This window comes from Anneissia japonica, unplaced genomic scaffold (genome assembly GCF_011630105.1).
Source record: "Anneissia japonica isolate Jap-2015-1 unplaced genomic scaffold, ASM1163010v1 scaffold287717_len1600092_cov198, whole genome shotgun sequence".
NCBI classification, from domain to species: domain Eukaryota; kingdom Metazoa; phylum Echinodermata; class Crinoidea; order Comatulida; family Comatulidae; genus Anneissia; species Anneissia japonica.
Genome location: NW_022755469.1, coordinates 1364025 through 1388078, shown reverse-complemented (window position 1 = coordinate 1388078; position 24054 = coordinate 1364025). Strand labels below are relative to the sequence as shown.

General features: G+C 34.7%; 3 protein-coding genes across 3 annotated transcripts in view; 2 read left to right on the top strand and 1 right to left on the bottom strand.

The window, feature by feature from the left end:
- The window catches only part of LOC117123530 (ran-binding protein 9-like), a 38055-nt gene extending 26484 nt beyond the window's left edge, over window positions 1–11571 (top strand). Inside the window, exons 4-11 of the mRNA XM_033269492.1 lie at window positions 2643–2813; window positions 3838–3860; window positions 4650–4751; window positions 7089–7284; window positions 7798–8442; window positions 9019–9176; window positions 9432–9543; window positions 10173–11571. Coding sequence (XP_033125383.1) covers window positions 2643–2813; window positions 3838–3860; window positions 4650–4751; window positions 7089–7284; window positions 7798–8442; window positions 9019–9176; window positions 9432–9543; window positions 10173–10303 — 1538 coding nt within the window. The 3' untranslated portion in view covers window positions 10304–11571. The remainder of the gene's footprint in view (window positions 1–2642; window positions 2814–3837; window positions 3861–4649; window positions 4752–7088; window positions 7285–7797; window positions 8443–9018; window positions 9177–9431; window positions 9544–10172) is intronic.
- Window positions 11572–18567: 6996 nt separating this feature from the next.
- On the bottom strand, window positions 18568–21067 carry LOC117123498 (probable ubiquitin-conjugating enzyme E2 C). The gene is made up of 5 exons (XM_033269444.1): window positions 20859–21067; window positions 20213–20240; window positions 19985–20071; window positions 19514–19718; window positions 18568–19044 (listed from the first exon to the last, which is right to left on the bottom strand). Exons 1-5 carry the CDS (start codon window positions 20957–20959, stop codon window positions 18926–18928), a joined length of 540 nt encoding a protein of 179 aa, XP_033125335.1. The 5' UTR covers window positions 20960–21067; the 3' UTR covers window positions 18568–18925.
- Window positions 21068–21161: 94 nt separating this feature from the next.
- The window catches only part of LOC117123497 (mitochondrial calcium uniporter regulator 1-like), a 7775-nt gene continuing 4882 nt past the window's right edge, over window positions 21162–24054 (top strand). Inside the window, exons 1-4 of the mRNA XM_033269443.1 lie at window positions 21162–21321; window positions 21970–22083; window positions 22739–22842; window positions 23082–23183. Coding sequence (XP_033125334.1) covers window positions 21192–21321; window positions 21970–22083; window positions 22739–22842; window positions 23082–23183 — 450 coding nt within the window. The 5' untranslated portion in view covers window positions 21162–21191. The remainder of the gene's footprint in view (window positions 21322–21969; window positions 22084–22738; window positions 22843–23081; window positions 23184–24054) is intronic.

Genomic DNA, 24054 nt, shown 5'->3' with positions numbered 1-24054 from the left:
TCATTACACACGGTCTGCAGAAATTGTTAGTATCCAGGCACAGGGTGGAGGTATGCACTTAATGGAGTGACTGCTCTATTTGATCAATGGTTGTTTATATAGCACACATTATTGTGGTCATGGGGGTTTTTAGGGAAATATGTCATTTGAGGAAGAATTTATCATATTTGCCTTTCATTCACAATCTCCAACAATATTTCACATGGTATTTCACTGAACACATAAATACACAAGGCAGCACATTGGCTGAATTGTGTTTATGCTTAATCCTGTTGCCGTTTATGGTTATTTATATTTTTCCTTTTCAAGTCTGTATTAATCTGATGTAATAATTTTAAATCCTGCACAAATGCATGTTTTCATGTAGACATCAATGCAAAGAGTAAAGCTGCTTGTTATAATCAATCTAGGGTTTTTGTTACATGAATTATAAATTGTAGAGTTATTTTGAGTTTTAGATTAATTTAATTTTAGTTTGACTATTGTTATTACTGATAGAAAAGAAGGCTTCGTTATTGTGTAAAGGTAATCCACTTTTTTAAATGATTTTCACAAGAATACATTCACCTTATGAAGCTAGCGAAAGCTTGTGTCTCAATAATTTTCATTAGTCTAAAGAAGATGCTACTGTACTCATTTCACAAGAATACATAGAAGATGCCTAGGGAGTGGATTTCAAAAAGATGACAGTCATCATTTTTATTATTTTATTACTGTGTGTATGTACTTTTGGGAGAAGGAAGTATGGTCAAATAAAATAGTGCTTTGTACTTTCTTGAAAATGTTGACAAAATAGATGATGCCTAATAAACAAATCAAATGCAATGTTAATAAATATAATTATATTATTTACCCCTTTTACACTGCGAGCAAAACTCTGGACACAACCAAGAATTTTGTAATACCTGGGCTAGAAACTCTTGAGTTGTGGTTGGTGTAAATGTCAAAAATTATCACCTAGGTTGCAAAACATCCCAGGATCGATATACGGGATGTTCGATTCCAAAATTAGGCCTTACCTGGCGCCTACCGAACCTGTGGTCAGGTAGGCCTAAAATAAGCCTCATTCTCATCCTCTAAGTGGCGAGTATACTTGCTGTTGGATGTGAGGGGGAAAAAAAATTAAACTTACTGCGCTCTGGTAAAGACTAGATATCAAAACTGTTGATTTAATTCGCATAATTTAAAAACAATCTGCTTTGCTTCAATATTGACAATAATTTTGGCTTCGTCACCATTGCAACAATAATTGAGGGCGTAATTTGAATCCAAGTTCGTTGCTGGTGTAAAATGGGAGCAACTCGGATCAACGCAGACTTTTTTGTTCGATGTAAATGGGAAATGCACCCGGGATTAATCCGGAATTAACACGGGTTTATTCTGCCCTTAGCAGTGTAAAAGGGGTATTAGTAGCAGCAGTAGAACAAAACTCTACAATATCACCAATAGGCTGATTCACAAGATGAAGGCCTAGCCATCCCCACCACAAAATGTTAGGAACATTTTTAAACAGTGGAGAAAATGAATTATATTAAAATTGAAGTCTGCGAAGGCATTTTCTGGCCATCTAGGGGTACTAATCCATTCTGTGCAATCGTCTCCGAACATGGATGGCGGAGGTGGTGTACATCCTCCATCTGTAAAAGTCCCTCCCTGGGCCCCCCTCTATATCAATTTTCTGGATCAACTACAGCAATTTTGACATACACATTAAAAAAGAACTTTTTGTTTAACAAAGTCAGCAGATGTAGGTCTAGCTAACATATATTAGCAAGCCCTATAAGTATTAAAGCGATCAAAGATCACTACTCCGTCACCAAACACACGTTTTTTTTAAGGTTAATGATATTAAAAATACAGTCTGTTTTGAGGTGTACACTTGAACTGTAACATTCAATATTCAAATTGCTTACTTTGTACATTAGCATTTTCTGTAATTTCAATTCAAATTAAAGTGAAAATATATTTTCCTCTCAGATCTCACAAATAATGTAGACAATTTTACTATTTTCGTGTACAGTTTTTCTCTGCATTTCATTAAAATTTGATCCTTTTATACTGTATGAGCAAGCCAATGTTGTTCTTCAATGTTTGAGTGGGGTTTTCCAGATTTTGTCATAGCAATTCATTTATGTTGTTAATCTTATCTATTATTATTCCTAAATACTATATGTGTAGAGCATCATGTGTGTACAATTATTATGTTTGTTTTGTTAAACAGATTGCTACTTAGGGAGTGATTTAGTTTGCTTTTGGTAATCCAAGTGACCCATATTCCTGAATTAAACAAATATCAAAATATATACTTCTGTAAATGAGCATATATAATGGTCATTAGAATGAATATTACAGTACTGCCCAACTCAAGGTTAATCTCAGTTACTATATTATTATTTTTGTATTAAATTTAAGCTCAAACCTTCTATTTTTGTATCAGAAACTGAAACCCTACTGCAGTGTCACATTTCCCTAACCTTCTTTCAAAGTCCTTCAATAACGAACATCTCCAAAGCCTTCTAAAGCATTTCTTTATTCATATATTTTTGCCTATCCTATGTGTTAGTGTTGGTTAATTAAAGAATTGTATACAGTAAGTGTTTGATTTTAAAAAAATAACATTTTATTTTTCCTTATTTATTTAGGTACAGACAAGTACTCATATGGTTACCATGGTGACAGCGGTCGGATCCTCAACTCAAATGCTGGTGCTGGACATTTATATGGTCCTACGTTTACAACGGGTGACGTGATTGGATGCGGCATCAACCTTATTGATAATACCTGCTTTTACACAAAAAATGGAGTAGATCTCGGTAAGTTTTAATCAACTGTTTAGCTTCCTGAGCAATCATTTCATCTGATATGACATGTTCATTATGTTAATTAGCAATGTCTTTATGGTATTGAAGATATGGCTTAATGACCAAGCTAGGTTTATACTTTGGCAGTTCATTGCCCTTGCTTTTTTTTTTTTCATGACAATAAGGATAATATATATAAATAATCTACAAAAACTTCATGCTCAGTAATAATATCATCAAATCAATTGTAGGTTTGGAGATTACCAACTGTATTTAATTTATAAATTATTAAAGATATTAGTATTATTCCATTCGATATCAAAGATTTATAATTGTTTCCATTTACTATGTTCTTGATAGTGGAGTTGAATAGTTGGTGGGTAAGATTCTTGTCTTCCAATCCCAGGGTTCTTTTAACACTCGCTGCTTAAGTAGCAACAATGAACAACCTAATTTATAATCTCATAGTCATCGTTTGCATCAATAAATTTATTATATAATTCTATATTGTCATGTAATTCTATTTGCAATTTAGAAATTTCATCAGTGTGTATATTTTCATCAGTGCATATATTTTCATCAGTGCATATATTTGGTTAATACTTCAATACAGTATTTGAATGAGTATTCAGTTTTACTAATGTATTTGGTTAATACTTCAATACATTATTGAATGAGTATATAGTTTACTATCTTCCTGTCTGATGGCATGGAAAGAAATTTGCATTCATGCCATCCAATGTCTGTATAGGTCACAGAGATTGCAATTTATGATCTATATTTCTGCACATGCTCAGAGCTTTGAAGCAGTAATATAAAATTTCTATAGTAAAAAGCTGACCCTTTACCATATATAATTCATGTTGCACCTCTTTTTGAATTGACATAATTAGAAAAATTGTTTAGTACCTTTGAAAAATTGGGATTTTTATCATTTAATATTAATATTGTATTATTATTGTTATATCCTAGTGTGAAAGATTATTTTATATCAAAATGATATTTGTGATAAAATGTATTTTTCTTTATTTCTTAGGTGTTGCATTCACAAATTTACCTGTAAGTATGACAAATTTCAGTTTTTTTTTAGCACCCTTTGAGTTTTCACCAATGGTTACCACCACTTTAGCAAAGTTAAGTTTCTCTCTTGTTTTTTAAGACAAGGAATGATCTTATTTTTGGTCATTTTTCTCCTTCAAACAATAATTTTTTTTTATCAACAAATAATTTCCCCATCAAATATTACAAATCCCCCATACGTGTGTCAGTATTCTTGTATTTTTTTGTCGGTGCTCTAACTGAATTAATAGCTCATTAAGAAATCCAGAAACTGATTGATGTTCAGATATATTAATCGTCAGCTTCCTAAACAAAATTGTCTAGACATGCCCTAGTTAGAAAAAAAAAATGCCCCAGTTAGAAAAAAAAACACTTAGAGTTCTTGGACCAATTGTTAGACTTGACAGATTTTTTTCTGTCCATGGTTGTCATGTTATGAACAATAGTGTTTTTAAACAATCAGTTTCTGTGGTTAACCTTAATAAATGCAAGTATAAAATTCAAAATGTGCCATTGATTTGAATTGAAATTATACTGTACTGCAGATAACAATTTTAATGCATATTCTTAACCATAACATGTTCCTTTAGTTCCATTATATTCGGTTATCTCTTTGTATGTTTTTGTTTAGCAGCAAGACAGTCAAGGTCTTGTCTTTTTTAGTCTCATTGTTCTCTTGTTCACAGTGGTATTAACAGTGGCTTATATACTGAATTGAAATACATGGATAAATAATTATTTATTGTCAATTTAATGCAGTGTCTAAATTCTGAACCTTTTATCTTGCAGAGTAAATTGTACCCTACAGTAGGGTTACATACACCTGGTGAGATTGTGGTCACAAATTTCGGTCAGAGCCCTTTTATGTTCAATATAGAAGATATGATGGAGGTTGGTACTTGTGAAGAATATTTTTACACTACAAAAAGGCAGATCCAGAAAATCTGGTGGGGTTGGGGAGGGGAGACTTGCAATGTGCAAAGCATTAAAGGGGATTGGGGATGGGGGTTGGTATTTTAGATATATTATTTAGAAATGCCTGACCATAGACACTGCTACTTGGGATTTAAATCAAACATTAGCTTGTTTTGGAGAGTACCATGCTTCCCTCTTTCTCCTCTCATTTCTTTTTGTCTCTTTTTTCTCTTTATTTGGGAGGGCCTAGCCCTGTTTTCCCCCCTTCCCTTCCCCTGGATCCACTCCTGCTGCCATATTTAGGTATGTCTTTTTCAGGAATGCTTACTTGAATTAATCAACAAATACTAATAATAAGTATCTTACTCATGGACTTCAAATATCACAATTTGTGAATTATATTTTTTTGTTTATTCACTAAACAAACCTTGTTGGCCCTAGTTGCTATAAAACATATAGTGATGTGGTATATAAGAAGATTTAACTGACAGTAATATGCAGTAGCTGTTTATATGCTAAGTTCATTAATAAGGAGTTTGGGGTCAGAGGGAAGGTGCTGTAGGAATGACTAGAGACTAGACAGAGTTCCTGTGAGTTATATGCCAGAGAGTCCTCATACTGGAAACTCAGACTGCTGGTAAACATAGTAATGCTGGTTTCTATGATTGTCAACTGCCAGCTTAACTGATACACTTATATAGAAGTGGTTTGGCGGAGCGGTAACAGTTTGGTTTCCCAATCTCAAGGTCGGGGTTTCAATCCCTCCCTGTGCATTTCACTCGTGTTCTTGGGCAGGGGACTTTATCTGCATTGCTTCTCTCCACCTAGGAGAATAATTGAGTACCTGGCAGGGTTAAATGCCAAATGCGCTGATTAGCTGCTGCAACGTTATGGAATACTCCCCGGGAGCTGGGTTTGTATTCCATAGGCATTTAATCCAATGACCGGGGTAATGATAATCTGAAGCGCATAGAGGGCTTAACAGTAAGTGCTATGTAAGTCTACCATTAACCATTATTATTATTATTATTTTTTTTTTTTTTTTTTTATTATGTAGTCTAAGTACTGTTTACATTGCACCATTAATTATAAGTTAAAAATATGTTTATTTAAGGTGCAGATAATTATCATAAACTGTTTATTATATTGTAATTTTTTTATTCATGTCATCTCTATATTTATTATTATCACTATAATCATTATTTATCTCATTTTATACCTCCATGATTTCACTGACAATTACAGTATATTGTCTGAGTTATACAAAGTCAAATTCAAAAATCAAAAATACAATTATCAGGGGTGCCAATTTGGAAGAAGTCATTTCCGGGAGATGTGGTTAATTGAGCTTCGTTGCACATCAGATTTTATTTTTCTGTGTATGGTGATAATCACTAACACTGACTTCCATGAGACAATCGATGATAAAGTAGTATAAAAACATGCAAATACAGTAAGGTACCAAGGGGTGTTCGTAAATTGAAAAATTTGTAAACTAGATCAGGTGTCAGTTTCCAATACCTTGGCCTAGCTATCCCCTGCCATTGAGCGCCGATAGGCTAATGGCGGCCAGGCCTAGCATGAACTGACAATGCAGCAGTGTGGTCTACCGCGCTAGAACCTAGCTGAATTTACCTTCGATAAATGCATAATTATTTTAATCGCTGGCATTCTTCCACTTAACAAAATATTATTTTAACTTTTATTCAAACATCTGTATGTTTTATGGACCTTTCTATCATGTTCTTTCTAATTGTTAGATCACCGAATTGTGTTGTTTACATGCATTTCGCGATCATATCTTGCATTCACGATGTCAAGTTGCTAACCCGAAAACTCTTGTTTGTCATTGTAAACATGTGCACTCAATCCGACGACACGTGTATTGGTAGTTCATTGTTCTTGTTAAGTTTATTACATTAATATAGTGATTATTATACCAGAAATGGAAGAAAAGTTCAAATTATTAATAAAGAAATACAAAAAACTTTATTTTATTAAGAAAAATATAAATTATCACTGTGTAAAACGTGTGCAATCAGGCTTTTTTTACGGTAATAATTGGTCAATGATGATGTCATCGGGGCAAAGACCATTCTTAAAAGCGACTATTCATAAAATGGACGTTTTACTTTATAATGAATCTGTGGGAGATGGGTTATTTTCCAGGTAGATTCTTAAGTGCGGGAGGCCATCCCAATTTTCCTGCGACTTGGCGGGGATAATATTAAATTATCACACTACTCCAAAGAAACAAAAACAAGAAAACAAAAAAGAGGTTTTGATTGTAGATTTTTTTGTTGTATTCTGTAGGAAATGCGGTTGAAAACCAAAGCATCTATAGAACGTTTTTCAGTTGACAACGGAAAAGGTGAATGGCAAAACACACTCAATCAACTAGTCTCTACCTACCTTGTCCATCACGGGTACTGTTCCACAGCAGAAGCATTTGGAAGAAGCACAGGTCAAAAGTTCGATGAAGAAATTGCATCAATAAAGAATCGACAAAGTAAGTGCCTCGTAAAGTGAAATCTGTGTGCTTGGTTTCCAGCGTCAGGAGTCCGGGGTTCAATCCATAAAAACAGAGATCAGAGTACAAGTGACTTTTTAGGTTAAATTTTCCAATGTGAATTATTTTATGGTAAATGGTCTGCAAGTGGAAGCGGTTTGGTGCAGTGGAAATGGTTTGGTTTCCCAACCTCAAGATCGGAGTTTCAGTCCTTCGCTGTGCATTTCGTTTGCGTCTTTAAGCAAGGCACTTTATCTACATTGCCTCAATCTACGCTGCTGTATTGATGGGATGCTTGGCAAGGACTTACTTTACTAAATGATTTGTATAGTGCTTGCATTTGAAGTATTCTTTCATGGTCTATAATTTAGTTTCAAGCTCTACTCTGTTCTGCTTAAAATAAGAAATATATATTATATTTAAATTTAAATGTTTGTATTTATATTTATTTTATTGTTTTGTTTTATTTGTGTTAATTTTCTTGTGTTCATGGATCTTCATTTCTTGCTACAGAAATCCAACGGCTTGTACTAGCTGGTAGAATGGGCGAGGCAATAGATGAAACAAATAGGCTCTATCCAGGACTTTTAGAAGAAAACCCAGACTTAATGTTTATGCTGAAATGTAGACAATTTGTTGAAATGGTAAATGGTTCAGATAGTGAGATACGTAATCTACGCCATCCTCGGTCAAGGCCCACAAGCAGGCAGTCGAGCCCCGCCATGAGTCCACACCGAAACAGTATATCGTCTCCACATAGATCATCTCATTCTTCGTATATGGACCACACATCCTCCTCGCACAGTACTAGTCATATTAGTACCTCTACAAGCACCAACACAACCACCAGTGTTAAGAGTACAAAACTCATCTCGGCAACTACAAAGAAGGAGGTAACAGAGATATCTAAGTCACCTCCACCCTCCTCAGATCTGAATGCAATAAATTCTTCAAATTCACATGTGATAAATGGCTCAGGGTGCAGAATAATTAGCGACGAAGTGGACGTTGATATGGATGTAGATTCTAACGAACATGTTGGCAATGGTAAAAGCTTTAGTAATGGTGTAACATCAGGAGTAAGCAATGGAACATCTTCAACGTCGTCAGTACAGAATGGTAGTCATATAAATGATGGCATGGATGTGGAAGAAATGGGTAAGCCATTCTTTAAATTTTAAAAATAGTAATATAATGGTAATAATACTTACGTTTCAGCATTTTTAAAATGAAAATATTAGGCAAAGTGAAATTAATAACAGTAGCACTGTCATTGTGAACTCATATACTACTACTACTAATAATAATTATTAAAAAATCAGCTTCAGCTTTTCTGGATTTTTTTAAAGAAGTTTTCTATAATTCCATAATACTAATACTGGAGTAATATATCAGTAATAATATTTACTAGTAGTAATAATATAAACATAATAATAAAAATCATTAAATTTTCAGGACACCATGTGTAAAAATATGGTTTTTGAGGTAAAACCACTGGTCGGTTGTCTCGGTGAGATTACCCTGACCGCCATCAGGTCACCGTTGTCATCGTTCTCCTAAAGATGATGGTGATGATAATGACATTCAGAGCAACTCACCAAAATGTTGATGACCAACCAGTGGTTTTTACACATGGTGTACCAAAAGTTTAATGGTTTTGTTATTGATACTCGCCATGCAAAACTTCAAGTAATACTATTGTAATAATCAGACTTGGTAATTTATTTTTGATAGATTTGGAACAGCAGATTCCTAGCAGGAAACGGCAACTGTGCGGCGGTGACGACGAAGCAATAAACCACATGTTGAACTTTGGCAGAGATCTCCAACGCACCAGCGAACAACTAGAGCTAAAACACGGGGTAAACGAGGCAAATAGAAAAACTTTATTTGTAAGTACTATTTTTTATTATTATGTTTAGGTTTTGGTATTATTTTTGGGTGATATCAATGTGTTACATTAGCAGGGGTGCACCAGCTTTTCCATGACAGGCCCGCCTACTGATACCACCCCTGAACATCAGGGATTTTTAATTGATTTTTATAGTGGCAGATGAACTTACTGGATTATCCAACATTCTTCTTGAATTCCACTTAATGCAAAGATTGTTTTTCAAAGCAGTTTTCCTCATTTTTTGCCATTTTAGGATGCATTTAGTCTGCTTGCGTATGCTGATCCATGGAATAGTCCCGTAGGCTTCCAACTTGATCCACTCAGGCGTGAACCGGTATCTGCTGCCCTCAATAGTGCTATATTAGGTGAGTTTATCTTTTTGTTTTGCCATGTTATTTTTTCTGTTATATTTTCCTGGATACAGATGCCCTTAATGCTTTTTATCCTAATGTTTATGTTTTGTAATACTCTGTTTATATATTTTAGTTACATTGTTGAATGATCATTATCATCATTCATTATGATTTATTATATTTTTATTACTATTATGGTTATTTAATTGTTATAAGTTAATTTTTAATATTATTGTTTTGATGTGTATTTGCATCAGGAAATAACATAGGAGTGATGTATTGCCCCACCTGACGTGTTACTGAATACTCAGTATGTTCACAAATAATTCAATACTAGTCACTAAACGCAAGCTCAGTGGCCTAGTGGTAATGACACCTGGCTATTATCTGGAGGTTGTGGGTTCGATTTCAACCCGAATCACTTGCGATTTTTATTATTTTGCAAGTATTTGGGAACATACCAAGTATTCAGTATCATAACACTTCAGATAGGGCTAAACATCACTCCTATGTAAATATTATTATTGCTCAATTTTGGTTAAAATTTGTTTTTTAACGTCGTTATCATAACATCAATCATTGTTTTTTAAATATGAAATTTAATTTTTTAGTAATCTTTTACATATTTTCTTTTCCTGCAGAGTCTCACAACATGCCAAGACAGCCACCGTTGGAATTAGCAATAGGCCAAGCCGTGCAAACTGTTAAACTCATGTCCAAAGTAGGACTTGGCTCTTGTGCCTTTACAAGTGTGGAAGATTATGTATGCTAGTCAGCTACTAGAAGCCATTCATGCAATCAACGGGAGGGGTAGGGAGGGTAATTCACATGGCTGACACTTTCATTGATAAGCCTAGGAATTGGAGATCACATTTTGAAGGCCAATAGAATAGATTGTTAGCCTGGAACATCTATTTCAAGGCCTAAAACAGTGATTATTCTGCCTGGGCATAATAATCATCTATGCTCTAGGCCCGAAAATTGATATTTGAAAGCCTAGCACATTTATTTTAATGGCCGTTCGATCCACTTCAAGGCCTAAAGCATGGATTATTAGGCCTAGAAGATCCGTTTTCAAGGGCTATCAGGTGGATTTGTAGGGCTTTGATATCAGGGTATCCTCAATGTAATTATCAGTGTTTTAATATAGTAGGTTGATGATATTAGATGCTATATATGATTATTTGATGGCAAGTGAATGAGTATTAAAGGGTTAACTTAACACAGGATGTTGTGCTTCCCACTAAATTCAATCAATAACACCCAAAATCATGCTACTCATAAAAGACAAAAAAAAATGCTGCTTGGAAATATTTTCTGTGTGGGTTTTTTTTTTTTTTTTTTCAATGATGTTACCAATCTTTCATTATGTTTATTCTTAAGGCATTGATGATGTTCAGTGTAAATTTCTGGAAAGAGGTTTGCTATCTTTGAACTAAAATATGACAGAATTGTTTACTGGTGCATCACTGACGTTATCATTAGATAATTAATTAATAATTAATTGAATTTGGTTATGATATGATTGTGGTTGTAATTGACCTCAGTTGGTCATGTACTTGAAGGTGACCTTTGACCAATGAACTTTGCATGTTTAATTCTTTGTCCTTGCTATCAGGTTTTATGTGTCATGCATATTTGTCAACAAAACCGATAATATGTTGCTTTCAATTTGCACAGTGATGTGAAGCTAGAACATCAGCATATCTATGGGGTGCGCAGATGGCGCATACCCCAAAAAGAATACTCTCACCCCCCCAAAAAACATCACAGTCAAGTAGTTAAAATTCCCCTTATTTTGCAAAATAGTGCCTCCTTATCTAATCGTTGAGGCCCCTTCACCCTCGCGCCCCACCATCATCCGCCATTTCAAGACTCCTAGATACGCTACTGGGCTAGAATGGATTCACTCATACGTTACCATCCAAATTTGGCTAAATTGCATCCTAGAATCCTTCTGACCACAAAAACAAGAAATGACTATGTGACATCATTACATTCTTATGTCCCACCATCATCGTGCAGTTGAATGCTTCCAAATGTAGACACAGCTTAATGTTTAGCTAAAAATGATTGTTCCAGTCATTCACCAACAGTGTTTAGCCAACATTATTAGCTAATAATGATTGGGTAACAGCCATTGGCAGTGTTTAGCTAACATTATTAGCTAATAATGATTGGTTAACAGTCATGTTTAACAGTGATAAGTTAACATTGATTGGATAACAGTGTTTGACAGTCATTAGTTAACACTGATTGCAATAGACATTTAAGTGTGATTCTAGGCTGTGTTTCTGTAGCATCTGAATGAATGGTTTTTACAGGTCTCCCCCCAATTAAGACCACTTTTGGGACCAGACTTTTCCTAGTCTTTAGCAGTTTTGGTCTCTAACTAGAAAAGGTATCTATCAAATAGATAAAGGATAGTTGTTTATTTGGGGCCAGTGGCGGCTCTAGGATATATTTTCTGCGGGGGCTAAGTTGTCCGACAGGAGGACTTGAGCTCGTAGGCTCGAGCTGGGAGAAGGGGTTGGGAGGGGGTTCCCCCTCCCAAATGAGATTTTTTTTAAGAATATCAACCTCTAGATGGCCGAAAATGGCACTCTCAGACTGCGACAGACATGTGTTGGCTTGTTGTGGGCCTATTTTTATATGTTTTATGGTCTGACTGCCCGACAAGCTCTGTCCGGCGGGGTGGGGGCTTTGACCTGTCCAGTGGGGGGCTTAAGCCACCCCGCTGGCGCCGCCACTGTTTGGGGCTGCTGTAATGTGGTCATTAATTTGAGGTTTCTCTAATTGGAGTGGTTTTTAATTAGAGGAAGACTTGTATAAGTCTGTTTAAAAAAATGCACTTACACATCGTTTTTGTGGAGATTAGTCGTGTCAATTCAAAACCAAATTCTTATATACAGTATACAGTGTACACACTTAATGAGTATCCATTAATTATCCAAGGATGTCTTTGGAAATGTTAATCCAGTGGCTAAACGAACATGGCCCTAGAATCAGAATGCAGTTGGTTCAGGTTGATGTTCTTATCCTTAACATTTTGCATGCGGCTTCATAGGCTTGTAATGGTGCAGCTATAAATGAATGGTGTTGGTGTTTAGGACAAGGCTTGATTTGTTCCACCAAAGCCACTGTCTAAAAACTCAAGCAACTTTCACTGAATATGCAGACACTAGCACAGTATAATGATAATCTGAAAACCTTGGTATTGATAGAAAAACAGATTTGTATCACCAGTATTGTATTGTTCGTATTAATCAAGTGGAAAAAATACATTGAGGATTTGACATGTACTGAAATTTTTTCCTAATATTTATAATGTAACCTAAAAGAAACCATCTTGAAATATCTTTAAGTAGGAAAAGCTTGTTACATGCATAGGTCTTTCAGTGAAGTCCTCTTAATAGCATGAGCTGCACATTATGGATAATTGGGATGTTTTGCAATCTTAAGAAAATGTAATGTTGCTGGTAGCCACTGTGTGTGCACTGAACCGTGGAGACCCTTTCTTTGTGTTTCAGTTGGAGGGGTGAAATTCAAGTAACAATCTTTTAAGCCGTTGGTCCTGTGTGCAGTATGGTCTATGTGCATGTTAAAGAACGCAGTACACTCTTTGGAAAAGAGTAGGGGATTGTCCCCTGATGTACTGTCCATTTCCCCACCAGCATTAAAGTTCCAACTAATGGCAAACATTCAGTTGGTGTATTTGATTATCAACTGTGTGACATATCTGTTATCATTTTCATAAGATTGCAAACGCCCTATTATGATTTTGCTGTAGTCAGTTAAGGCTAGTTTCCATAAAGTCGCTACACTGTCGCTACAGTGTTTTCAATGCAATTGTTGTACTGCGTAGCATTCCCTGATGCAATTGGGAAGGGTCCTGGAACCGACCAATCAGCATCTCAAAAGCTGTCGGTGGTTGCTTGTAGCGACTGTATGGAAACCAAGGTTAATATTCAAGTTAACTGAATTAACCGTTTGATTTTGAAAATTCATTTACATCAATGCCTTTGAGATAAAAATGAGCCATGAATTTGCTTAATATTTACTTGGTGGGACTACGGTTGTTTTTGTTGCCACTGATACCATTTCACCAAATGAGGATTGGATTGGTTTGTGATGGCAGAATGATTGGTTCATCTGTGTCATTTTGTTGCAATATTCAAATTTGCTTCAAAACAATTGTTGATCAAGTCACCACTGCACATGCTCAGTTGCTTTCTATTGTGACCATTATTATTATTAAATAAAAATAATATTTTATTTAACCATTCCTTGAGTTGGTAATCGCTGAATACCAAAGCTTGTGTGATATTTGTCTAACTTATATTATTCAGTGCACCCTCCAATTCGATTCCCCTCTAATTCTGAGACCCCTATGATTCAAGACCAATTTTCAAATATTAAAATAACAATCTTCAAAAAAATAAAATTTAATTAAGTTTTACCTCTCTAATGAACTGTGATTTCAATAGTCCGATTGTGATTACAACTCTATCCAAGATAGAGTTGAGAATTAATGACTAAGGTCTTTGATCATGTTCCTATTATCTTACTTTAATTCTATATTTAAGTATAAAACCTTAATTTGATGATGCTGTGTTTAAATTGTTTATATAAAGGAATTTAGAATTTATTATGTGCTTGATTGATCACATGTTATTACATTGGTTATGGAGAAACACTTCTATCAGTGATATATAGATTGATTGATTGATCAATTGGTTAATTGATACTTTTTTTTGTGCACCTGTAGCTACTTAAATTCTTGTATTCTTATACCTATCTGCTGCATATTATACCTGCCTTCCATGATTTTTTCCTGCACTTATCTTTATATATTCTACTAAACAAAACCAGTTATCTGTAGGCTGCTTGTTCATCATGGTTTCAATTTCGTTGATTTTTCCAAGATTTTTCTTGCAACCATTAACAATTTCACTCCATAATTCTGCTAATTCGTACATGAGGGTTGAGATTGAGCATGTTAACCTAAGTTAACACAAGTACACTGATGAGTTACCCAAGTCACTATGATTGTGGTCTGTTTTTGCACATAAGTCATACCATACTCTCAGTCCCCTCCCCCAGGCATAACTTATAAAGGTGTAAGATTTGGCTTCATTCACATATAAGCCATCTCAGGGTGTTTACATGTATATATTGTATATGAACTGAAAGTTTTTTTTTTGTAAAAGAATATGGTATAGTGGCTATATAATAGATGATTGTGAGTTGAACGTGGCTTTTAAGGCTTTAATGCATGGAATGAAAGATTTAGATAAAATTTTGATCAACATCAATCAACCAAACATGTAATGCTTTTAATCGTTGATACTTTCAGGGTATCCAAAGCTTTGATGGCAAAAACAATGAATTTTAGTTTAAGTGTTCAGAACAAATAATATACATTAGATTTTATTTGAATGAGATGATTTTTGCTTATGACTGATCATGAGTGTTTATTGTTGAATTCTTTTAATAGTGTTTTTTGATAAAGTTCAGGAAGGCTGCATTTCTGCTATGACCATAACGCCAGACATTCAGATATAACTTGGTAACTATCCACAGGTATGATGGAAAGATCTAAAATCCAGTTGCACGTATGAATTTGTGTCAGCTAACCATAACTGGTAGGGGATCAGTGGAAATTTTTGACCTTTTAGACATGAATCCCCATACTTTGGTGCCACTTGAGGTCATCTCGCTAAAAATAGATAATTTTCCAAATCAAACAAGTTATAATCAAGTTATTTTGATCATACTCTAGTTCCTAATACTGTGGTTTAAAAGCATACTTTTTACCATTCTAAACTCTTACAGTTTTCCCATTGACCACACCAGGTTTTTACCAAGGGGTGGATCCAGAATTTTTCAAATGGGGGTGGGGGGGCACAGCAGTTTCAGAATAGATAAGTGAGAGCACATGACATTGATATGCATTGAAATTTTTTGAATTCAGTGCCAAAACGTGTTACCTTACTCGATCCGTGCCTGTTTTATCCAAGATACATGGCAAGCCCTAGAGAGTTTTTTGTTCAGACCCCCTGTTGGCAATTTTTCAATCCATCACTGTTTCTGGCTAGACTGAATATCTGCCTTCAGCCACTATAATGTTAGCCTGCTCAGGAAATTCAGCTTCTGTATGGGTGTTTTAAGTGTGCACATCTTACGGGGTTTTTTTTGGATTTGGTACATAAAATGAGAAATGCTTGATATATGCAGGCCAGTGTTTGCGGGTAACTACTTGTGCAGTAAAGTAAAATTCTTGTAGTATGTGTGACTAAACTTCTCATAAAATTTACTATGTCAAATTCTCATACTTAATGAATTTCGATAAAAATTATTATTTTTTTCTTATTTTGATCTCCCTTTTTATTGAAACAAAATGGGCAAAACTAAGGGATACTAATGCAAAAAAATATGTTACATACCAGTACACACCCCTCTATTAAGCCTGGTTTCCATAAAATCGCTACACCCTATCGCCAACTCCTTTCGCAACGCTGATTGGTCAGTTGAATTGGGGAGCGTTCCTGATTGTATCGGGGACAGCTATGCAGTGCAACGATTGCAGTAAAAAAAACTGTTGAGACAGTGGATAGTGATTGTATGTAGACCAGGTTTTAACAAATGCAAAATGAACTACCGTATATTTCTCAAACCATCCACAAACCTACAAGTACCGACAATGAATTTTTGTTATTCTCTATTTTCTTTTTCAAGAGATTTGATCTGAATGAAGAGGTATTTGTGTACAAATATAACTAAAATCTAGTAAAAATTTCAATGTGGGTAGGGTAGCTATATTTTTCAATTGTTGATTTTTAGGACAAACTTATTAATTAATCAATAAATATTCTGGAGAGAAAAAACAATTTATGTGGTTTTTCGGTAACAAATTCTTCAAAGTAGGAGAATAGTATACCAAAATATTAATTAGCAGTTTGAAACTCGCATTTATCAATGATCTAAGAATGAATGTCGAAGAATGAATGTTGAAAGAGTTTAGGGGAGGGGGTATTCCCCATAATTCATACTCAAATATGCTAACTATGTGTTCCTGTATTCATTGGAAACAATCAGTTTTGTGTATTATTGTAGAGTTTTAGTTACCATACTATACTGTTTGTTGGCACAATTAATAATAGTTATATTATATATTAATGTACTTTTGATGTCTATTTACTAATTAGTTACTGTCTTTCCCAACAGTATCTGTTTACACTGTTCTCTTTATGCAAATTTTATTTAATTATTTCAATCTCTATACTAAACAAAGTTCAAAAATACGATATATTGTTGATAAAGATGTCTAAACAAAGAAACTTGCAATACTAAGTGATGATCATTATTAATGTTGATGTAGGTTAGATGAGAAAGGGAATAGTTTTTAAATTATGTGGCTATCAATTTCTCAAATCAATTAAAAATATTTTGTATTCTGTAAACCATTTGATGTCGGAGTTGGTGTTATCAATAATTGTAACTTAATTCATGGGAAGCAATTTACAAATATTGTACCCTGAGCCATGGATTTGCTTGTAGAAATTACTGGCAAGGTGGTTTTATTCTTTGTAATCATGACAACTGAAGTAAAACAACCCAAATTTACAGTTTGTTTTCATTGAATTTATATTTTTTTCAATATTTTGTATGATGCATGTATTTTAATTTTAATATATGTTGTTTGGTATATTGTCCATTTCACACAAATTTAATTGATCAAGCAAAACACAGTGCCTGATTGTAGAATCCCTTTAATCTTGTTTCATGTCTGTATTAATTGATGAGATGACTTGTACACTTTGCCATCTAGTAATTTATCAATTTTTCCTGTAGCAGGAATAACCATTTTTCAATGAATCTTGTTTGTTTAAAGTAGTTAATGGAGATTTTCATACCTGATCTGTTGTCGTGCCTGAATGCTACAGCAGTCTAACTATTTATTCAGTGAACGCACTAAAGCTAATTTGGATATTTCTTGTACTGTATGCAAACCAGAGTTACAGTGGATGAAAATTAAACCAAAATGTAACTGTTTCAAAACATGGTGTGTTGTGTTTATTTGTTGCTTCCTGGAAGTTCTTTAATGTTAGTCGTCAATGGGAAGGCAGATAAGTGGGCCAGGGGATGTCCATAGGAAGCTAATTTTGAGGGTGGTGGCATGCGACCCCCCCCCCTTTCCCAGGTATGGATGGAACTGCAGCACAACTGAGAGGGCGCCAGTACAGTGCAACATACTGCATGCATGGCCTACTACCTGTCTCTTATACACATCTAGATGTGTATAAGAGACAGGTATATACCCAACTTTGGCGCAGCAGTTGCTGTTCAATCTCTCACTGTGTATTTTGCTTGTATCCTTCAGCAAGACACTTTACCTACAGCAAAGAACTTAAATAGAAAAATGAGCTGTTCCGCGTATCTGCATTAAAATTGATGGAACATCCACCCTCCTGCGAATGGGGTAAAATTTGAATAATTTACTAAGTGGAGAAACTACAGGAAACAAACAAATTAGAGCGGCCCCTTTATTATTACTGTACTATATAGCGCCACTGCGATGGGGTGAAATTGCTCTTTGTGTACCAACAATGCCTTTCGAACGGATGTTCCACTATATTGGGAAGCTGCTCTATCTTCTGCTATTTATTATCTTTGCCTACAATTGTCTCTCCACCCTGAAGTACAATGGGTACCTGGTAACTGATTATAGCAGCTACATTATGGAATTTTCCCCAGGGACCCGTGTATATGTTCCATATGTGCTTGGATCCAGTAACTGGAGGTGATAATGTTGCGCTCTATTAAGTCGACCATTATTATTATTACTATTTGAACATCAGAGAATACACAGCTTATTTCCAAAAGGCATAAATGAAGTACTGTAGACCCATCCACTACGAATACCCAGCACCTCGAGAACAGATACTGAGCAGGTCATGAATGATCCATTGTAAAATTTACCAGACTTGCTTTTCAAATCATTTCAATGGTACAGTAATTAATACAAGACCAGTATAACATCTACATTCTTTTTATTCATTTCTGTACAGGACTATAAAAACAACCGGTAAAACTATGAAAAACTACATTACATTTATAAAATCTGCTGCTTCAGTTGCAATATATGTTTCATCTCTTATTTGCTGGTTTTTACAAGCACAGAATTGTATTGCAGGAGTCTAAAGCAGAGCATAAAATTTTGTATCAATTGTCTGATAATTCCTTGATTATGCAAGCATCATACATTAGTTGAGAGTAATGAATAAAATTGTATTTACAACTATGCTGGACATCATCTTGGAATAATTTTTCAAGAATTGACTCGTGGGCATGATGTATATGGTACCGTATATTATATATTCATAATCTTTTTTCATCTTGTTGATCCTTTAGGTTTCTTTTCATATTTTTCTCGTACTACCCTTTTAAATTTAGTTTGGTCTTCCCACATTTCTGCTGCTTGTACGTTCAATGGACTTTCATTGTTTGGTTCTGCAAAAAATAAAAACAAAATATTTATGTAAAATAATGTACAAAACACACATCAATAACAAGAAACAAAATCTTTTCCTAATATGAATTGGCAATAGTTATTATCATTAGTTGTCTGCCACTTGGGCAGTCTCATGATTGCAATACCACATCTTCATCTATATTCAATAGGGGTGTCTGAAAGGGAGGGGGATTTAATGATATAGGGCAAGGCTGTAGCTAGCAAATAAATAAGGTGTATGAGTTGTCTACACGAGTACTTGTTAATTTCCAGTTAGGAAGCTAATTTTGAGGGTGGTGGCATGCGACCCCCCTTTCCCAGGTATGGACGGAACTGCAGCACAACTGAGAGGGCGCCAGTACAGTGCAACATACTGCATGCATGGCCTACTACAGTAATTAAACAGCTACTGATAAAGTAACATTACACTCCATTCAATGCCACATCTTATTCACAACTGCAACGTACCTCCAAGTAAGCTCTGTAATGAAATTAGGATTGTACTGACAGTATAAAGCGGTGACCATTTTTCTTTTAAGATATCCAAGCAGATATTTCCATGCTGATCAACATTTGGATGGAATATTGGGGTGACAAACTTTACAGTTGGTGGGATATAAGGATAGCCACTTGGAAACGCTAGACTTAGCTTAAAAGTCAAATCTTCGTAAGCCTGAAATTAAAGAAATTGGGCTAGGTTTATAGGAATTAATAATAATAAATAATAATAATAATAACAATATTTAAACGCAAACATCACCACCATAATTGGTGCTCAAGGCGCAGTGTAAATTATTAGAAGATTGTAAATTAAGCATGCTGCAATAATAAGTAGTGTACTAAATAAATTAACACTAAACTACATTGATAAATTGATGGCAATGCTGATAGAGTGGAAAACAATACAACAACAAAAATACGGTATTTGTGTTTACTTACAGTATTTTTGGAGCCATTAATTGTTGCTATCCAGTTGAACATATCGTCACCATTTGGAAATGCTGATACGTCTTTACTGCCACTTTTCTAGAAAACATTACAAAACAAAAAAATTCAAAATATATAATTTTCTGGCAATTTGTTTTAAGACAGAAAAAGCTTGTTTGTCCAATAAAAGTGTATAGCCTAAGCATAATTAAATAATATCAATAATCAATGCTAACTTACCATGAGAGTCACAAGATCATGTTGTAACCTACAAAAAAAAAACATAATTGAAATACAGTATGGTATAACTTGCATTACTGTAAGCAAACTGTAAATCTTAATGTTTTTACCTATCTATTGTATTTTGTAATTTTACTCATCTTCGTAATGCATTGTTTATAGGTATGTAAATTTGATATTTGGGTTGTGTATGTTTTTTGATATTTCTCATTCTAGGCCTATGTATTTTTATATTCTGTATACAATAATTTCAGACTTGTTCTGCTTTTTGTAATGTTTTTTATACCTGTCAAATAAAAACAAAAATTGGAAATGAACAGTTATGTTAGGCCTAGGCCTATAGTGTAGGGGCCTATATAGGCTACACAATGCAGTGCTACACAGACTGAGACACTACCTTTTTAATAAGAACTCCCTGCTGAACAGTCAGTAGGCCCAAAAAATGTTTTCACTCCCACGATTTCCTATTAGGCCTAGGCCTAGCCTAGGCAGGCTAGAGTAGGCTAGGCCTCAGCCTCGGTATCAAACTTACATCACACCTTCTGCTCTGCTAGGCATCTGCTAGCCTAGGTAGGCCCAGGGAGTTGTTATAGTGGTAGGCCTAGGCCTGTACTGTAGAGTAGGCCTACGTAGAACACCAACCTACCGTTTTGTTACTGAATGATTATCTTTTTTTCCTGTTACTGATTCTGTAGTTTCTTTCCGTCTTGGAACAACTGTTGTCGGATCTATGTTTTGTGAAGCCATTTTGTAAAATACACCAAATATAACTGTAAAATTCAGACAGAATGGAAGACTGACTCAATACAACAACGCTAAACTTGACTTTAAATTTCAGACGCAATTGGTTTTTTAAAAATGGTGACTTAAAATTTGTCCAATCAGAAATAGTTTTACCTCAATGACCAATCAGCGACCTCGTTTAATTTGTTCAAAAACTTGAAAGAAGCCGGCCCTCTACTGTCGAAATTTATTCAAAATGGCTGCCTCCATGAGAATTTACTGTAGGCCTAAATCTTTAAATAATAGTGTTATATACAGATCTCAACGATTTTACTTTAACAAAATTAGACAATTGACTTCATATGAAAGTAATTTAATCTCAAAAGGTTAGTAACTTTGACTTATAAATGCATAGCTTTGTAAACTGAATACCAAGGCCCAAGGGCCTTCTGTAAGTTCTGTAGCTGGGTTCCTGTAGCTTTGTTTGGGCTACGGCCCTAACCCAGCTAGGCTACACAGTCTACAGACCGACTAGACTAACCTAGCCTTCCTTTGCTCTGCCTAGGCTGCTAAACAGAAGCCTTGGCTCGACCAGATGCCAAGGATCTGTTGTATGTACTACCTGTAAATTGTGGGTGAGTGAAACCAACTTTGTAGCTGTGAGAATTCCCTAGGTTTACTTGGAACCACTCATCATTTTTTAGGTTTTAAATAAAATAAAAGAACTTTACCAGTTGCAGGTTAAAAAAGCTTGGCCATGGATATTTTATTCTGGCAACCTTGTTGATTGATGGAGCTGCTGTCTTAATGCACTATGGCATGAATCCATACATAACGTTAAAGCTTTTCACAATATGAGTGCTGATGACTTTTGAGAGGAGATGCTTCAAAAAGAATGAATGAATATTCTGAACCAATTTACCTCAATCTCAAAACTTTTAATATTTCTTATATTATTATTATCATATGAGTGTTCAGTTATCGTTAAACGATAAAGCATGAGTGGTGTTTTTTTTTTCTTTTTTTTTTTTAAGTTTTCGCACGATGCTTTTGCTATGGCAGCCGTGATGTAAACATCTTGCCTTTGGGATCTGCTGATAGGCTAATATTTGATACGCATGCGGTTGTGTCAAGACTAGAGGAAAGTGGTAAGAAATACTTTCATTTTGTTTATTTATTTATTTGATTTAACATTTAAAGTAAAAAAGATAATAAAATATATTATGTGAAACATTGAAATGCTTATAATAGATAATATATACTCTCTATTTTGAGATAAATTCATTTTTAAATTAAAATTTCCCTGTTTTTTGTTTTATAATTTATTAGCATTCATTTTTAAAAATTTAAAAGAATATTAAATGTATTTTTTTTTATTAATAACAAAATATTAGATGTAAAAAAACTTTACATTTTTTTAATAGTAGATCCAGAGATCTGAGTGCTTGGAGTTTAGATGTGTAACATGGAAACCTGTTTTTAAAAAAAAATCTACATCAAAATTAAACTAACAATACACAATCATAGTGATAAGATAGGGAAAGTTTTACCTTTCAAATTATCCAAATAAAGTACTGTACATTGATACCAACAATTCATAAAGATATTGATTTTGATTAATTTAATAGTTATCTCAATAGAATCTTGCCAATATTTTTTTTTTACAGAGAGACCTTACATGTGATCTGTTACATAGAAATCAACAATGTTGCACATTGTTGATTTCTATTTAACAAATCACATGTGTTTTGTTGCATGGAAATCAACTATGTTACACATACAACTCTAGTTACTTGTTTTCAGGGATAAATCGTGTACAAGCTGAATGCATCACATCAATATTAAATCAGTTAATGCAGAGGATTGCAGAGCTTCAAAACAAAGATATGGTCACTAAAGAACAACAGGTCTGTAGTCTGAGTTCATTATAGACAAAACTGGAGGAATTAATGCTTAGAAATGGCGTTGCAGCTAGGCTTTAAGAGTGAAAATATCTTAGTTGAAACAGATGCTTATTTGAGAGAGGTGCTTATTGTAACCATGGAGGTACCACCATGATGTAACATTTTGGTAAATAAAGTTAATGCATCATTTTTTATGAATAAATATACAGTGTTTGATTTAAAAATACTTTTCTTTTCCACAGGAAATAATGCTACAGCAAATAATGGCACAGATTGCGGCTGTTAAAAAGGATATGGTCATCTTGGAAAAAAGCCAATTTTCGGCTCTTAAAGGAGATAATGAGGCAAGTAAAAGGGAGATACAGTAGAACCTCGTTTTTACGTACCCCAGTTATACGAACCCTCTGTTTTACGTACGCCTCGTATGGATGATGACGTCATCAAAAACCCCGAAAATATTCAAAACAAACGGCCCTTTTGAGAGCAACCATAAGAAAAAAGAATATAACAATAAACTATAACAATAAACAAACCATAATGCAACGTATTTTCATTAAACAGCAACGTTGATTGAGTCTAATACCGGGTTGTTATAATCTAAAACCACGTGAACTGAGTGAGTAGATTTGCCACAAGTCTCTTATTTTTTATTATTTTTCTCATTCTGGACAGCGCCACCAACGAGAAAGTTAATTTATAGACGGAATAAGCGACTTGTAAAACACTGAAATCAGGCACCAGGATGCCAAAAGAATGACGTAATCTTATATTCCGTATTTGGATAAATGGGCGGACCGAAATAAACAATTTCAACTAATAAAATGTTCATATTTTTGGAGCCACGAAACTGAGTCACTCGCGTCGACTAGTTAGGCCATAGGTCCATGGTTAGGCATGACTAAATTTAAATAGTCTTCCCTAAAAAAACGGGCCTAAAATATTTAGAATAGACCCTAGTAAGACTAATGTTGGCAATGGCAAAAACAATTAAGCTTAGACTAGATGGCATACCACCATACAAATACAACAAAACTTTAACTTTCCAGTAGGATGGCTCAGGCCTCGCCTGGAGTCAGGTGGTAGGCCTAGCCTAGACTAGTAGAGGCTTGGCCTATTTTTTAAGTTCTTACTTACAGAGGCCTACCTTTTTAACAATATTCTACCCTAAAGGCCTAAATCTGTGTAGCAGCTAGTGGTGAGCAAGGTTCCAAGTAG

Bases quoted from the DNA above. Each gene is read 5' to 3' on its own strand.
- LOC117123498 (XM_033269444.1), bottom strand. From the start codon at position 20,959: ATGGCTTCACAAAACATAGATCCGACAACAGTTGTTCCAAGACGGAAA. The intron at 20,072-20,212 runs GTAAGTTAGCAT...AATGTTTTCTAG, and splicing joins ATGATCTTGTGACTCTCATG to AAAAGTGGCAGTAAAGACGT. The intron at 19,719-19,984 runs GTAAGTAAACAC...CTTTAATTTCAG, and splicing joins TTAATGGCTCCAAAAATACT to GCTTACGAAGATTTGACTTT.